This window comes from Gopherus flavomarginatus, chromosome 7 (assembly GCF_025201925.1).
Source record: "Gopherus flavomarginatus isolate rGopFla2 chromosome 7, rGopFla2.mat.asm, whole genome shotgun sequence".
NCBI classification, from domain to species: domain Eukaryota; kingdom Metazoa; phylum Chordata; order Testudines; family Testudinidae; genus Gopherus; species Gopherus flavomarginatus.
Window position 1 is genome coordinate 50,677,421 of NC_066623.1, and position 16,237 is coordinate 50,693,657.

A 16,237-nucleotide genomic window follows, 5' to 3' on the forward strand; every position below is an offset into this window, starting at 1 on the left:
CCCAACCAGCTGCTCCTGCTGCAGCCTCATTCCCAAGTGGGGAGGCAGGAGAGAGGCATCAGCTGGCCTGGGCCCACTAGCACCAGCAAGGCTGAGGTGGGAGGGGGCAGGTGGCTGGGGGGTGGGCACAGCAAGGGGAGGAGACTGGCGAAATAGTCATTCCCAGTTTCAGGACAGGTGGGGAGAAGCTGCTTATGCAGACGGACTGAGGGAGCAGGGCTGGGAACTTGGAGGGGGGGATCCCTCCTGCCTACTGTGGAGACTGGGGGGGATAGGAGCTGAGAGAGGGACCTCCCCCCTTGCATATCCATAGTGTAGAGACTGGGGGCGGGGTAGGAGCTGAGAGAGGGATCCTCCAGCCCCATAGTGCGTAGAGGGATCATGCCAGGCCCCAACGTGGCTGGGCAGAGTGGGTTTCAGGCTACAGAGTGGCAGGACCTGAGAAACTCTCCTGATGCTAGAGCCCAGGTATGCCTGTCGTCTGCCAAGGAGCCCCAGCCCATATGCCCAGCCTGGCTCTGGTGGGGCTCAACTCAGCATCTGGGTCCTCTGCCGAGATGGCCAGTGGTGGGGCTAGGTGATGCTGGCTGAGGTGGGGCGACTGTCTGGGGTCACTAGGAACTGTGCTGAGACCCCCTAACTCATTTCACCTCACAGGCACTGGAAGGGCATATCCCAGCTGAGCAGGGCTGGACTGGACTGACCATGGGTGTCTCCCTTTCCCCAATTCCTCTGAGCTGCCCAGCCCCATTGCTGATGCGTTTGGTGCTGGCCCAATGCAGGCTGGTGCTGGGCTGGCTGGCTGGGAAGGAGCCGGGCTCCCCACGTGCTCTTGGCTTGTTGGCCCAGTATCCCGGCCTCTGTCTCTTGCTGCTTGTCCCCAGTCCTCGCCAATGCATGGCAGCATGTTGGCTCAGCTTGGTACCTGCCAGTGGGTCAGTGCCATGGCGTGGTCCAGCTTGCAGTTCTTTGCAATGTGTGTCACGGGGCATTGTACTTCGCAGCGGGGACATCAGCTGCCCCACCTGGTGTAACGTGGGAGCTGCCCTTGGGTGCGAGTGGGCTGTACTGGGAGTGGGGCGTAGCGGGCACAGCACTCCTATGGGTTCTTGGCTGGATGGAGGAGCGGCACGGCGGCTCTCTGGCCTGGCTATGGAGCAGGGCAGAATGAACAGTCGCAATCATATCTGTGTGTGCGCCCTGGTCTGCAAACAGGCCCCTGGGCAGAGGCACTGACCATCTGGGCTGCTGAGGTTGCCTCTGGAATTATGGCCAGTGGGCCAACAAAGAGCCTGCAAGAAGAGCAAGACCTCTCCCCCAACCTGGGAGTCCAGGCCCCATCTGGCAGCACAGGGGCAATGGATGCACTGCTCTGACCCACACTTTTCTGCCTGGGGCCTTGCATCAGTGGGGAGGCTGTGAGCACTGGGAGACTTTCTGGGGTGTCTTGTTGGGAGTGTTTTGAGCTGCCAGGGTGAGCCAGGGCCCCACGACAAGTGGGGAAGGTGTCCCTGAGTGGCTCTCAGCAGAGCTGCGAGTGGCTGAGCTGAGTACATGCACTCAGGGCCTTCTTGTCCAGGCACCTCCTCTGGGCAGTCTCTCTGGGACAGGTCCTGCCTTCATCCCCAGGGTGGCACCCAGCCCTGCCCTCCTGTGGGCCCCGGACCCACTTCTGTCCACGTCTATCTAGGGGGACCTCTTGCTGCACCACCAGTCAAACCATTGCCACTGACCAGCGACTTCGGGGAAGCCAGCACCTCCCGCTGTCTCCACGTTCCCCATCTCACCCCACAGTCTTGCCCGCTGCAGAGCTCCGCCCAGCTGGACAGGAAAGCAGGGGCTGCCTTCCTGGAGAGCAACCCGCTCTGGGCCCAGCCTCCCATGGGGGCCCTCTATGGGCACTTACCCTCTGGGTATCCAGCCAGCCACAAGCTGACGGGTAAGAGCCGCATTGCGGGGAGGGGAGGAGCCGTGGGCTGGGGGAGGGCAGAACTGTGCCGTTGTAGGGAGCGCAGTCTGGTGGGTGTCCCGGGGGAAGTGTGAAAGGGGCCATGTGCCCTCTGTCCTGTAGCAGCCCTAGCCTGTCTGTAACCAGTTCCCTTTTCTCTCGTCCTGCTCGTCGGGCCGCGGGGGACAGGGGCCAGCCCGTGCAGGGAAGTGGCCGTCATGCTCAGGAAGCATTGTGCCCTCCTGGCCTGCTCCCGGCTGAGCCCTGGTGTCCCACTCAGCTCTTTGTTCACCCGGCGGATGCAGGTGCTGACTTGCTGGAAGGACACCTGGCGGAGATCCGCAGCCTGCGCCAGCGCCTGGAGGAATCCATCTGCATCAATGACCGGCTGCGGGAGCAGCTGGAGAAACGCCTCGCCACCACCGCCAAGGGCAATGGTACGGGATGGGACTTCAGGGTGCTCCACGGCCCCAGCACACAGGGCACAGCACACTCTGTGCCCAGAAGGTGTGGGGGAGTGACGGGGGGGAACCCAGAACCCCCTGTGCCCAGAGGGTGTGGGGGAATGAGCGGGGGGGGGTGGAACCCAGAACCCCCTGTGCCCAGAGGGTGTGGGGGAATGAGCGAGGGGGGTGGTAGAACCCAGAACCCCCTGTGCCCAGAGGGTGTGGGGGAATGAGCGGGGGGGGGTGGAACCCAGAACCCCCTGTGCCCAGAGGGTGTGGGGGAATGAGCGGGGGGGGGGGTGGAACCCAGAACCCCCTGTGCCCAGAGGGTGTGGGGGAATGAGCGGGGGTGGAACCTAGAACCCCCTGTGCCCAGAGGGTGTGGGAGAGTGAGGAGGGGGTGGAACCCAGAACTCCCTGTGCCCAGAGGGTGTGGGGCAGGGATTCAAGGTGGGGGAAACCCAGCACCCCATGGGCCCAGAGAGTTTGGGGCAGGGATCCAGGGGGAGAGGGGGAGGAGGTACCCAAGAAGCCCTGTACCCAAAAATCACAGGGTCCAGATCTGGGCGAGTACCTGGTAACCTCAGTACCCAAAGGGTGTAGGGCAGAGAGGTGCACGGGGGGCTCAGAGAGGAATTGCTGTTGTCTGCTCAAGTGCCTAGAGTGAAGCTCCTGAGGTGGGTGGACACATCTCCTCCTTCCCTGGGAGGGAGGGGTATGGCTGGGGCTCAGCTCTCTGCACCCCGCTCCCTGCCCCCATTCCCAGGGCCTGATGCTGTTGGGGGACTCCTTATGGGGCTGAGCCGTTTCTTTTCCACAGTCATTCCATCCTCTCTGCTCCTATCAGTGTGGGCTCAGCGGGGGTGGGTGGGTGGCCAGCCTGGGGGTGGAGTGCCCAGGGCTTCCTTTGGGCACAGCAGTGGGCAGTTGGCGCAGACTCTGGGTGAGGCCCAGGGGCTCCTGCAAGGAGCATTGGCAGCTTTGCCCTGGACGTCACGGCTGCTACTGTTTCAGGGTATCCCACCAACATCTACATCCAGGGGCTGGAGTCCGCATCCTCATTGAGCAGCGAGACCCAAGCCCTGCGGGAGGAGAACCAGAGCCTGCAGCTCCAGTTTGCTCACCTCTCCAGAGGTAGGGGGCAGAGGGTGGCCAGCCACACATTGCCTGGCACGAGCCCCTCTGCAGGGGGTGCAGCCCAAGAGCAGCCGCTCAGTGCCAGCCCCGGCTCTAGATCTGGGCTCTCTCTACGTGTGGGGCAGACCCCACTCCTGGGGGCCCAGAATCACAGCTAGGGCGACCCAGACAGCAAGTATGAAAAATCGGGATGGGGTGGGCGGTAATAGGAGCCTATATAAGAAAAAGACCCAAAAATCGGGACTGTCCCTGTAAAATTGGGACATCTGGTCACCCTAATCGCAGGAGACCCCCAGACCCAGCTGGGCCTTGCTCCTTTATTAGGGTCCACCCCGATCCACCCCCCAACGGGGCATGTTGGTGGCTGTGGCTCCTACAGCTCCCCGGTCTGTGGATGCGGATTGGAGAGCAGGGCTGGTGCATGGGAAGGTGCTATCCCCTTGGGCACAGTCCTACCTCTGTGGGCATCAAGTGTCCTACAGGTGCCGCCATGTGGCACTGGGCCCTGCGCACCCCAGGCATGTGGCCCCTCCCCTAGCCTCATTCACCACCTTGGCCATTACTGTTGGGCTTTGCACCCGCCCCCCGCCCCACTGCCAGGTAATGGGGCTCTCCCCTCCTCCACCTTCCCTGGGTAACAGGGCTGCAGGTAACGGGGCTTGGTGGTAATGGGGCTCTCCCTTCCCCCGGGGCAGCTGGTAACGGGGCTTGGTGGTAACAGGGGTCTCCCCTCCCCCAGGGTGGCGGGTAACAGGGTCTCCCCTCCCCTCTGCGGCGTCAGGTAATGGGGCTCTCCCCCCAGAGCTGGAGCAGCTGCGTGAGACCACGCGCTGTAGGCTGCAGAAGGCCGAGACGGAGAACCGGACGCTGGCTCAGGAGCTGGCAGAGCAGCGGCAGAGCGGCCGTCAGCTGCGGGAGGAGCGACTGGCTCTCCAGGAGAACAACCACAGGTGGGAGTTGGGGTGCCAGGCACAGGGGACGAGTGTGTGTCTCAGAGCTCTGAGGCGTGGCACTGGGTGGGGTGTGGCCACAATCACACAGCGCGCAGGCTGGCCCTCTGGCCAGCTGAGCAGCGTCCCAGGGGCACGGGGTCCCGGCCCACTCGGGTGTGTCATGGCACCGCTACCGAGGGGCTGTGACATCACTGCCCTTCTCTGTAACATCACGGGGGGTTGGTCAGCATGCCTCTCTGACCCTGGCTGCTCTGTCTCTGCAGGCTGGAGTGCACGGTGCCGCTCCTTCAGCAGCAGTGCGAGGAGAACCAGCGGCTCTGCCAGGCCCTCTGTGCTGAGCTGCGCATCCACGAGACCCTTTCCAGCTCCTCCCAGGCAGCTCTCTCAGGTACGTGCCAGCCAGTCCTGCCCGGTCTGCCGCGCTGGGGCCAGCTCTACCCTCTCAAGTGCCCCAGCGCCCTGGTTCTGGATGTCCCTGCTGTTCCCCTTGCCGCCCAGGCTCCTCTCTGACTTGGGGAGCCCATCTGGAGAAGCTCAGTGCAGCCCTTGACTCTGGAGCAGGGGCAGTGCCTCCTACTGGTTACAGCGTGGCCCCACGTCTCAGTGTGCTTGAATTGACCAACTGTCCTACTCCCAAACAAGCCCAACGGTGCCATCTCAGACCCACCCTGTGGCACTGATGGCAGGGGGCGCACATCCAGCCTTGCCCCAGCAGCAAGGTGGCACGCCTGGTGGCGCTGCAGGGCCGGCCTGTCTTGGGAATCCCCGGGCCTGTCCACCCAGGCCTCCGCTGTATCTGGCCATCAGAGCAACCCCATGGATTTATAACCAACTCTGTCCATGGATCTGTCTGTCCTGCCCGCTGTCCCCTTGTGGGAGGCACCGTGTTTGGTGCTGGGGTGGGTGTCCTGGCTGCCCTCCTGAGGTGCCGGGCTCCGGGCGGGGGCACCACCCCCCGTGCCAGCCAGCTGCCGGGCTCTGGGTAGGGACAGAGACCTGGGATGGGGTCAGGCCATGGTGGGTGTAGCCAGCTCCAGCCCTGTCCCCTGAGCTCCCTAGAGCCCCATGCTGTGTCCACCCGCATGGTGAGGTCCCACCTGCCTGTAGTGGGGAGCCCCCAGAGATGGTCCCCCAGGTCGGGTGCAGAATGCCCCTGTCAAGATTCCCTCCCTGCTCTGAACTCTAGGGTACAGATGTGGGGACCTGCATGAAAGACCCCCTAAGTTTACCTCTACCAGCTTAGATTAACAACTTCCCCAAGGAACAAGTTCTTCCTTGTTCTTGGAACGGTATCGTTGCCACCACCAAGTGAGTTAGACAAAGATTTAGGAAAAGAACCACATGGAGTTCCTGTTTTCCCCAAAATATCCTCCAAGCCCCTTCACCCCCTTTCCTGGGGAGGCTTGAGAATAATATACCAACCAAATAGGTTAACAAGATGGGTACAGACCAGCCCTTGGGTTTTTAGGACACTAAAAACCAGTCAGGTTCTTAAAAGCAGAACTTTATAATAAAGAAAAAGTAAAAGAAGCACCTCTGTAAAATCAGGATGGAAGGTAATTTTACAGGGTAGTCAGATTCAAAACACAGAGGATTCCCCTCTAGGCAGAACTTTAAAGTTACAAAAAAACCCAGGAATAAACCTCCCTCTTAACCTAGGGAAAATTCACAAACTAAAACAAAAGGTAATCTAACGCATTTCCTTCCTATTACTTACAATTTGTAATCTTAGATGCTTAGTTCAGATATGGCTTAGGGAGATGTATTTTCCCTGCCCTGGTTCCTCGCTGACCCAGAGAGAACAACAAAGAGAACAAAACAAAAAACCTTCCCCCACAGATTTGAAAGTATCTTCTCCCCTTATTGGTCCTTTTGGTCAGGTGCCAACCAGGTTATTTGAGCTTCTGAACTCTTTACAGGTAAAGGAGGGATTTTGTGCTACCCCCTAGCTGTATGTTTGACAGCCCCGTACCAGATGCAGAAGGTGTGGGGAAGGAAGCTGCTTCCTGCATTGCCTGGGCCTGAGCTCAGCCCCCACCCCCCCGGGGGTTTTCCCCTACCCCACGCCTCCCACCCAGATCATCTGTGAGCCAGGGACTCCCCACCCTCCCCATCCTACCTAGTCCAAGATCTGCCCTGCCCTGCCCTGCCCTCCCCTCCCCTCCCATCCCCCAACCTGTCCAGGATCCGTGCTACCTCTCCCACCAGGGCAAACAGCCTCTGTGCCTACCAGACGTTACAGCAGCTGCTGGCCTGTGGGTTGATGCCCAGACAGCTACAATGGAGCTGAGGTTGAGTGTCCCGATAGCTGACATCACTCACTTGCTGGCTGGTGTCGGTGTCCCCAAGCCCATGAGGGGTCCCAGCACAAGCCCTACACTGGGGACCCTGCCAGGGCCAGGCTCATGGCCCACAGCTGATTTCCAGACCCGTGGGGTTTTGTGCCCCGCCCATGTGGTGTCACTACAGGACAGAGCTGAGGTTTCTGCTGGGAACTTTGTGGTTGCGGGGATGGTCATTAACACCTTGAACTCTTGAGATGCAAGCCGTGTCCTGTGGGAGCTGCTGGGCAGAGCTCGGGCCCTTTGGGGGCCTGGCTGTGCATCTCCAGACCATAGTGTATTGAGATTTCTGTCCCTGTGACCTCGCCAGTGGCTGGGCTGGGTTGGGCTAGTGACCTCATGTCATAAACAGATAGTTAAGGGTTAATGTCTCTTTTACCTGTAAAGGGTTAACAAACAGTGAACCTGAAACACCTGACCAGAAGACCAATCAGGAGACAAGATACTTTCAAATCTTGGTGGAGGGAAGCTTTTGTGTTTTTTGGGTTTTGCTTTCTTCTCCATCCCTGCATATTTCTCACTGCCTTGGCGCTCCGCACCCTGCTCCTCAACCCTGCACTGATGTGGCTGGGCACCAAGCACACCGAGCAGCCTTTTTGTGCCCCAACGTGTTGCCATGCTAAGCCAGGGCTGATTGAGGGCTGCCCTTCACTGCCCATGGTGGCTGGGGTTGGGAGGATCCATGGGACTTGCAAGTGCAGTGGGGGGCAGCACACCAGCGTGTAGGGGGTGGAAGACGTGGCTGGCGACAGAGCAGCTGTGTGTGTTGGCAGCCTGCAGCGGAGATGTGCATCGCAGACCACCTTCCAGCAGCGAGCTGGGTGCCCTCCTGGCAGAGGTGCGAACTCTGCGCAGGCAGCTGCTGCGCGGCATCCAGGTGAACAGCGCCCTGAGGCAGCAGCTGGCACGGCAGCAGCCAGAGGGAAGCGCTGCCCCCCTCTTCGCTGCCCACCAGGCTACGCCCAACTGGCAGCCCTTCCAAGGTAAGAGAGGCTGTGCCTGCCCCAGGGCACTGTGTGGACCGTGCTGGCCCCTCGGGTACCCTGATGCCTGGCAGAAGTGCCATTAACCTGGTAAATGGACCTTTTGTTGTCTCACCTTTGCAGACTCCAGCCCTTCTCCTCCAGTTCGGGATGTTGGCATGAGCTCCCCAGCTCCCCTCTCCCCGCCTGCCCTGCTCAGCGGTCCGGCCCCACTTGCCCACCAGCTGAAAGGTAATGGATGCGCCCCGTTCCCCAGGGAAGAGCGGGGCCACTGCAGGGGAGGGTCCTGGAGTGTGAGTGGCACAAGTGCTCCGGGGCTGGGAGCCCAAAAGAGGGAGTCAGTTTCTTGAGGTGTTAAGGCCGGGAGAGACCATCTTGTCCCATCTCCTGCATAGCATGGGCTGGAGACCCTTCCCCAGGAATTCCTGCTTGAGCTAGCCCAGGGGTTTTCACCCTTTGTGGACTCCTAAAATGTTCTGAATGGTGATACAGGCCTCTTTGGAAATCTTAGCCATAGTCTGCAGCCCTCAGGGGTCTGTGGGCCGCAGAGACTCCGCAGGGAGCAGAGAGAGGCCAGCACCTTCTGGGGAGATGGTTCTGGGAGCCTTGGCTTTGAAGAGCACGTGGGTCCCATTTTGCAAGGGGCATCCCAGCCCCGCATTCCCTGGGTCTGGGTTTCACACTCCCCTTGTCACAAGGCCAAGGCACGAGAGCGTTTCCCTTTGTCTCTTGCTCTGGGTGAGTGCTGCATTTTGTCCATGTCTTGTGAGGCATCTCAAGCTGTGCCCTCCTGCTGGGATGCCAGCAGGGAACCAGAGGAGTGCAAAGCCACAGCGGGCACCCCCCCTACCCCCAGAGAGGCTGAGTCTGCAGGTGGCAGGTTCTCGGTGGGAGCCATACAGCATGGCGTTCTGGTGGCCCATCAGAGCTGGGCGTGCAGCAGGATCGGAGCGGGGGTGCTGAGCTCAGAGGAGGACAATGCGAAGTGTGGAGGCTAGGAGAGCTGGCCTTGTGCTGCCTGGAGAAGAAGCAGTGTGAGGGCTGGGGCGATGTAGAGCTGCAGGTTGCATGCTAGGGAAAGGTCATGGCCGAGAGTTTTAGAGATGGCTAATGACTGCAGGAGTCCAGCCTGAGCCACGTTGAGGGGCCTGGGTTTGGCAGGGCAGGGGCCCAGCACTACCTGAAATCAGCCCACCTATGGTGGCTCAGGGGTTTCCAAAACTGGGGGTGCCCAGCCTCCCTTGTAATGTCTGGAAATCGTGGCCTGCTGCTCCTAGGACAGTCTGCACAAACAGAACAAGCTGCTTGGGGACACATGGGGAGTGAGGGGCTAGGGAAGTGCCAAGCCATGGCATGTACACGCTGGCGCTAACCCCATCCTCCCCTTGGCGCTGGGCCTGGCACTGGGCTAATGCAGCCCTGATGGGCTCTCATGGACACCAGCAGTGCTGACCCCTCTTTGCTCCAGAGCCACCCGTGGACGACGCCCTGGTGAGGAGGAGTGCCCCTGCGCCAGCGGGAGATGCCCCAAGCAGTTCGTCTGCCAGCAAAGGCGGGTGCCAGGTCATTGGCCACGTGGATGACTATTATACCCTGAAGCAGCAGATCCTGGACGGCAAAATGCTGGTCCACCAGATGGCCTCTCTCCTGCGGCCAGCCCTAGCCATGCCCTGCTTGGAGCCCCGTGGCACCGAGGTAATTCTCCCTGGGCATCGGGAAGGGCCAGGCTGCTCTGACCCCTCTGTCAAGAAGGGAAGGATCAGGGGAGAAACGGGCAGAGCCCTGCATAACGCCACTCTCATGGTCCCAGCCAGAGAGCTAGCATTTCAGGCTGGCCCCTCCAGCTCTCCTGGGGAATGCTGGCTCTGGGGGGCCCTGGAAAGGATCATGGGGGTCTGTCCCGACCTGGGTGCATGGGAGACCATCACCTGCCCGATGGACTCAGCTGGGTGCCCTGAGACGGACTGCTAGGCTGGCCAGAGCACGAGGGCAGTGGAGGTGCTGGCCCCAGGGAAGGGGGCCAGATGGGACATGTCTCCATCACTTCTGGGACTGATTTCAGAGCTATTTTGACTGCAGAGGGGGCCAGCCTGGCAACAGGCTATCGGGAACCTGGGCCATTGTGCTGGGCAGTGCCCTCCCGTGAAAGCCAGGAGCGTCAGGGCTCTGAGTTTGCTGTGACCACTGAGCCAAAGGGCAGCGTCTGCAACAAGTCTTCTCTCCTCCGCCAGGCCCTGGACCGGAGCAGTGTCCAGCAGCTCCTGAGCACCGCGAGTGCCCTGCATCAGCTCCTGGAGCAGTGCTCCTCCCTGCTCACCACCTTCTGGAGAGGAGCCCTGCTAGTAGCCCCCAGCCCAGCCCAGCCCCAGACTGCAGTGAGTGGCACCCTCCCAGCACCCCTCCCAGATCATGCCAATGTTGCCCCCAGTCGCCCAGGCAGCCCCCAAGAGATCAGGGGCTCCCACGGATGGGAGGGCAGGGCTCATCTAGGCAGCTTGTGAACCAATGGGGATTAAGAGGCTGTCTGGGTAACGGGGCAGTCCTGGGTGCAGGGAGCCCTCCGCTGGGTGCTCCTGTGGGAAGGCTGGACGGTGTTTCTCCTCGCCCAGGAGGTATCATCCCAATCACACATCAGATAGGGTGTAGGGCCTGCTGCTGCCAGCAGCTGGGGGACTGCTCCATCCATGCAGTACGGGAGGCTTGCGCATTGTGGGTGTGTGGGAGCAAGGCGCTAGCCCCAGCTCCCTGCACGTGGCCCCTAGAGTGGAGTCTGTCCTCCAGCAGAGGCTGCGGTAGTTCACAGTAACCCATCTTGTTTGGGATGCTGAGACACGGCCCTGGACAGCATGGGAGGGGGTGAGTGCCTGCCCTGGGGTGCCTGGCAGCCAGGCTGTGGTTTGCAGAGACACATGGCCCCTGCTGACTGTGCCCTCATCTCTGCCCAGGAGCAGGCAATGAAGGATGAGCTCCTGGCGCTCAGGGCAAGGTTAGCTGAGCAGGAGAATCTGCTCCAAAGGGCAGCTGAGCGTCTGCAGGACACCTGCCGCCTGAAGGACAACATGGAGCACTTCATCGTCAGCCACTGTAGGTGCCCCGGTGTGGCGGGAGGTGGGCATAGCCATTGCAGTGGTGGGCACATTGTGTGTCCCCACTCCCCTTGCCATCTGTCATTACACAGCAGCACCTGCCACCGATGGGGCTCAGAACTTGGCTCCCCACGGTGTCTGTGACTGGGAGGCTGCGAGCATCCTGCCTTCACCCAGCTGTCTGGCATAGGTCAGTCATACCAGGCTGGCATCCCCATCCTGTGGCAGGGGCCATGGCTCCACCGCCATCCAAATATAATGAACAGACCCTGCAGAGTGGCCCCACCCGTGCCTGGTAGCCAGCTGTCCCCATCCTCCCTCTCCCCCCGCCTGCTGTGATCATCATCAGGCATAGCCAGCTTGGGGGGCTCTGCCCACTGGCCTGCTCTGAGCAGGGCAAGGCCTGGCATTGCTGGAGTCCTGTCTGCACTGGACCCCCAGCCATAGGGCTGGAGTAGGGTGGCACAGTAAGCAGACGGGCTTAGGATGGGCATGGCCTGGCTATGCTGCTCTCTGCTCACGTAGCTGGAGCCAGCTGGGGTTTGCTGCTCCGGAGGATTCTGCAATGCCCCTGCCTCTGCCCCCTGTAGTTTGGTTCGTGGGGAGCGACACCAATTCTGATACCCCCTCCCTGGGGTCGGGAGGGAGCGGTGCCCACTCTGATCCCCTCCCCCGCCTCTGTTGCAGTGACCCAAACTCATGCCGTGCTGAGGAAAGCAAGGACAAACCTGGAGGTGAGTTAGGACCAGGGCTCGGCAGGGAGCCCGCCCCTGCCCCCCTGCCCGCCCGCTCCTCAGGGGAGAAGCAACACCAAGGCAAGGCAGAGGGAGGCTGAGGCTGGCAGGGGGATTCCTGACTGTGGGGGGAAGGGTCCTAGCTTTGAGCTGACTCTGGGCAGGGCAATAGGGCTAAGCTCAGGCTGAGGGGGAGGAGAGAGGTAGGAGGGAGCAGAGCCAATGGGGGAGGAATGAGAGCTCTCTCTCCGGTGGGGATGGAGAGTCGGGGTGGGGTGTAGACCAAAGGGTTGGAGCCTGAAGGGGGGTGCAGGGGCCCTGTCTTTCTGTCCCATCCTTTCCCCCTAACCATGCAGTGGGTCCTTCCCCCTCCCCCATCCCCGGGGTGTCTCTCTCTCTCACCCCATCCCCAGGTGGGCTCGCTCTCTTGCCCTGTCCCTGGGGGGGGAGTGTCTCATCCCATCCCTCGGGGGGTCTCTCACCCCATTTCTCTCTTTCTCCTGAGTCTCTCCAGAAGAGCAAGCCCCAGGGCTCCTCTGTCAAATCTCCTCCCTCCATCGGCGCAGGTAATGGCCCAGGCTGGTGCCCCCGTGAGTGACAGGGCTGCTCTGCAGAGTGCCGGAGGGCCCTGTCCCCCTTGCATGGCACACAGGCAGGGAGCGGAGTCTGGCAGGTGCCATCCCGGGCTGTGGGGTTGGCAGGGCTGAGGCAGTGGAGTGAGAAGCACTGTCAGCGCAGCGCTGAACTGCCCTGGTTGGGCAGAGCCCAGTGTTTTCCGCAGGAATTGAAATGGGGGGTGGGTTAGGGCCGATGAGGGGTGAGACCATGAGGGCGAAGCTGGGCTGTATGGCACCATAGTAAAAACTGAAAAATGTTTCATGACCATTTTATTAGATTTAACTCATGTTTTAAAATCATCACACAAATTAAAGTTGGCTACTCAAGCCTTCTATGAAGCACGATATCTACATTCTTCTTGGTTTCTTGTTATAATTTTGCACAACTCTGTTAATGACCTTCTTGAATGCAACGCATTCATCTTTGGTGGCTTCTCGTGTGTCCGGTACTTCCATTCCTTCAATTGATATGTCCATTAGTTCATTCACCTGAACAGTCGCAGAAGGTGACTTCTTTCAGAACACAAAATTCTATTCAATGGTGAAAAAGAACACTCAACTGTAGCTGTGGTGACTGGTAGTAGCAAGAGATGAATTCCTAGTTCTTTCATCCCAGGAAATATAGCATAAAGATCAGGTCAAGCCACTAGTGATGATGAAAAAGAAGCTGAAGTCAAATCTTCATTCATTCTTTGTATGATATTCCACTCTGTGTTCAAATTCTCTATTCTGTCCTGAGCACATGGCAGCCACATTGCTGGTAGTGCCTCACTCCACTCAACTGCTGGTGTTTTATAGGACAGGGAACTATAAAAGCTACGCAGAGGTTGAGTAGAATCTAGAAGTCACAGTTATAGATTTTTAAGAATCAAGTCTGTGTACTTTTTGAGTTGTCTTAACAAACACTTCTTGTCCTCTTCACTTAAGGATTAAATATAAATGTCTTCATTAGTCAACTTCTGGACTGAAGTCTTTGCTTCTTCCAGTACTTTTTCAATGGATAGCTCTCTGATTGAGCCAAATGTAACTTCTATCGCTGGACAAAGATCTACTACTGTTGTAGCAGATGCCTGGATGGCATTATTTAATGACCCAAGTGGTTTCAACAGTAGACTTACAAGAGAGAGACTGGCAATAGTCTTCTCTGAATGTAGTAGCAAAAGTAATCCACCAGCCTCACTATTTAGATCCATCCCATCTTGGTAGATACTTTCCAAAGCCAGTAGTAACAACTAGAGTAATTTTAAGACAACAGCCAAGGATCACTCATGAGAAAGCCAGAGGGTTTTCCCAGGTGGGACTAATTTGAACTTCAGTCCCAGTGTATCTTCTATATTTTCCAAGATATTCAGACTTTTTGGACTCTTGCTGAAGAAAGAATATAATGAAGAAATTCAATGAATAGCTTTTTTTAATGTCTTTTGAAGAGTCTGGAGCTCGTACTTGTGCCAGTTGGAGTAGATGGCCTCTTCAGTGTGTATAGGAGAGATTAGGGTTACACTTTTTTCTGAGCAAAGCTTGTACTCCGTCATGTCTTCCAGAGAAGTTTGTGCATTTGATGGAGCTGCAAGCAGCCATCTGTCTGGGGTCCAACTGACAAGCATTTAACTCTTCTAAGATGTGGGTTGTCACAGATGCAGCCGATGGGTCTTCTAAAACTTGAACATCTAGAAATGCATCTACTGGCTACCACTGGCATCAAAATAATGTACACAGTGACTTAATACTTGATGCCCATCTGCATCGGTGCATTCATCAGCCATGTATGCAATTTTTTTGAACGTGGTGAGAGAGTTCTTCACTTTTTTTGCACCATATGCTTCTAGCCAGTCAGTTCAGTTTCTTGCAGAAAGATAGCAAGTATATGCTGCTCTTGTTTAGAACTAGTGTTCAACTTCAGGATGAACAAGTGACAATGCACTTAACATTGGACTCCAGTTTGTAATGTGTGGTATCTCTTGCTTAAATAGAAAGTATGATGCCACAGCCACGTGTGTTCACATGAACTGTGTTGTGTCTCCAGCATTCTTAACAGCCTCATTAACACTCACCGGTGTTGTCCTTGGTCAGTGGAGACGCAGAGTTCAGAGGTGCTTTCACATGAGTTCACCTCCCAGGTTGGGGGCAAGAAGGCACCTTGCTCGTTCCTCCAGCTGCTCACTGTTTGCTCTGGCCTCTGTTGCTCATTGTGCCACTGTTCACTCCATCACTCTGTTGCCAATGGCCCTGCACTGTCACGTTCTGTGCCACCTGCCACTGTGACCTCTGTGAGTTGGTCTCTTGAGGTTCCACCAGCTCTCAGTGAGTTCAGCTGAGCTCTCACTGGGGGAACCTCGCTGCTAGTGCAGGCTGGGCCGTCTCTTCCACAGAAACACTGTCCCACAGCAGGTCTAAGCACTTAGATCAGTGATTTCAGCTCTACTGGTCACTTAACAAACCAAAAGACTCTCTATGTAGCCTCATCACCTCTGTCTTTAAACAGGGGAGAGGGGCAGGTCAAATACTACATGTGACTCAGGCAGACCATCAAGCAAAACACCTGTCCCCACCCTCTCTCTTGATGCCCTCAATCAGCAGAGGCTAAGTACAGTTCTACTGCCCTTTACTCATACAATAATAACATCATTTCCTTACCACCCCTTCCGCATTCAAATGATTTGTAACCCAACCCAGGCCAAAATCTATCACATGGGCAACACAGCTCTGTTTGCTGGATACCTAGGTAGATGAGGTATGAATGTAAATACAACTTGTCCTGAAGCCTTTCCCCCAGCCCCCAGCTCATCACTAGCTGTCAGGGAGAGCTCATTTAGACTTAGCTTACAAATCATCATTTGAAATTATTAGGTTTACCAACATCACTGAAATGAATGCATTGACACTGTCATAAAAACAACAGCTGTATAAGGAACATAGTCTATGTTCATACTTTTCAAATCTATTCTTTTTCAGATACACGTATTTTATCATACACTGTATATGCTTTTAAAGTCTGTGTTAATGTTTCAATTCAAATGTCCAAACAATCACTAAATTGGCAACACTGCATGTAACTTGTTCACAAAACTGGGGGGAGGGAAATCCCTGGCAGGCCTCTGTCCTTGCCCAGCTCCAATGGCGGGGATGCCTGCAGCCCTAGGCCAGCTCTGCCAGGGGAAGGGCCCAGAGCCTAGCAGCTGCTGGATGCTCTAGAGGAAGCCTTGTTCTCCTGGCAGCCCCCACTGGTGATGTCTCTCTGGGCTGGGGAAGGGCTGGATTGAGGTGCCCTGTGACAAGTGGGCGGGGGCTGTTAGGGCTTCCCCTCACCCTCCCTTGGTTCTGCTCATGCAGACAGAAAGCAGAAGGCAAGTCCGAAGTGCAGGCACTACGATGTTTATTGGGGTTACCAAGCAAGCATATCCACAGCTGTGTACACCTGTAAGGCTTTTTCCTTGTTCCTCTTCCCATAGCAGGCTTAATTATACCTGTAGTGTGCACCCCAGTCCCCCCTCCTCCCTTAACAGTTTATCGTCATGTTCCATTTTGGAGAGTTGTGAGTCTGGGGCCTTCGGTACCACCTCCTGGGTAGGGAGTGAGGTGGTGCTCTGGCCAAGGGCACCATTTCTTTGGGTTCTAATGTTTCTTACACCTTCTTCCCCACCCCCTCCTCCTGCCTGGTTGTTTGACCTTGGCTTGGAAGAGGAGTGGGCTGCGTTCAGTTGTACGCTCCTATATTAAACTCCCACCAATACTTTACTTCTAGTCCTTATCTTTGCCCTATAAACTCTATCTGGCTGTGAGCAGAGGCAACACACAGTGGCTTTGTTCACATATGTTAGTAAGGATATAAGAGTAACAGCCAAACAGAACCCAAAATTCCTTCTCAGGCACATATACAGGCCTGAATGCTATACTGCCATCACTGATAGGGATGTGTGTGGCCTGGCTTGGCATGACGCATGGAGCACCTACTGCCCATCTCGAGCCTCTGATTGTGGAGCTCCTAGTGGGA

The 16,237-nt window shown here is 57.3% G+C and overlaps 1 protein-coding gene across 13 annotated transcripts in view; it reads left to right on the forward strand.

Annotated features, from left to right (window-relative positions):
- The window catches only part of LOC127055730 (myomegalin), a 163,151-nt gene that overhangs the window by 146,161 nt on the left and 753 nt on the right, over positions 1 to 16,237 (forward strand). For 10 of the 13 annotated variants that reach the window (XM_050962966.1, XM_050962970.1, XM_050962972.1 and 7 more), the window contains 12 exons: positions 1,691 to 1,939; positions 2,254 to 2,385; positions 3,409 to 3,528; positions 4,313 to 4,481; positions 4,748 to 4,872; positions 7,600 to 7,809; positions 7,933 to 8,040; positions 9,278 to 9,504; positions 10,041 to 10,184; positions 10,755 to 10,893; positions 11,583 to 11,629; positions 12,135 to 12,195. In XM_050962966.1, coding sequence (XP_050818923.1) covers positions 1,691 to 1,939; positions 2,254 to 2,385; positions 3,409 to 3,528; positions 4,313 to 4,481; positions 4,748 to 4,872; positions 7,600 to 7,809; positions 7,933 to 8,040; positions 9,278 to 9,504; positions 10,041 to 10,184; positions 10,755 to 10,893; positions 11,583 to 11,629; positions 12,135 to 12,195 — 1,731 coding nt within the window. The remainder of the gene's footprint in view (positions 1 to 1,690; positions 1,940 to 2,253; positions 2,386 to 3,408; positions 3,529 to 4,312; positions 4,482 to 4,747; positions 4,873 to 7,599; positions 7,810 to 7,932; positions 8,041 to 9,277; positions 9,505 to 10,040; positions 10,185 to 10,754; positions 10,894 to 11,582; positions 11,630 to 12,134; positions 12,196 to 16,237) is intronic. The other 3 variants (XM_050962962.1, XM_050962963.1, XM_050962971.1) reach the window with 3 other exon arrangements.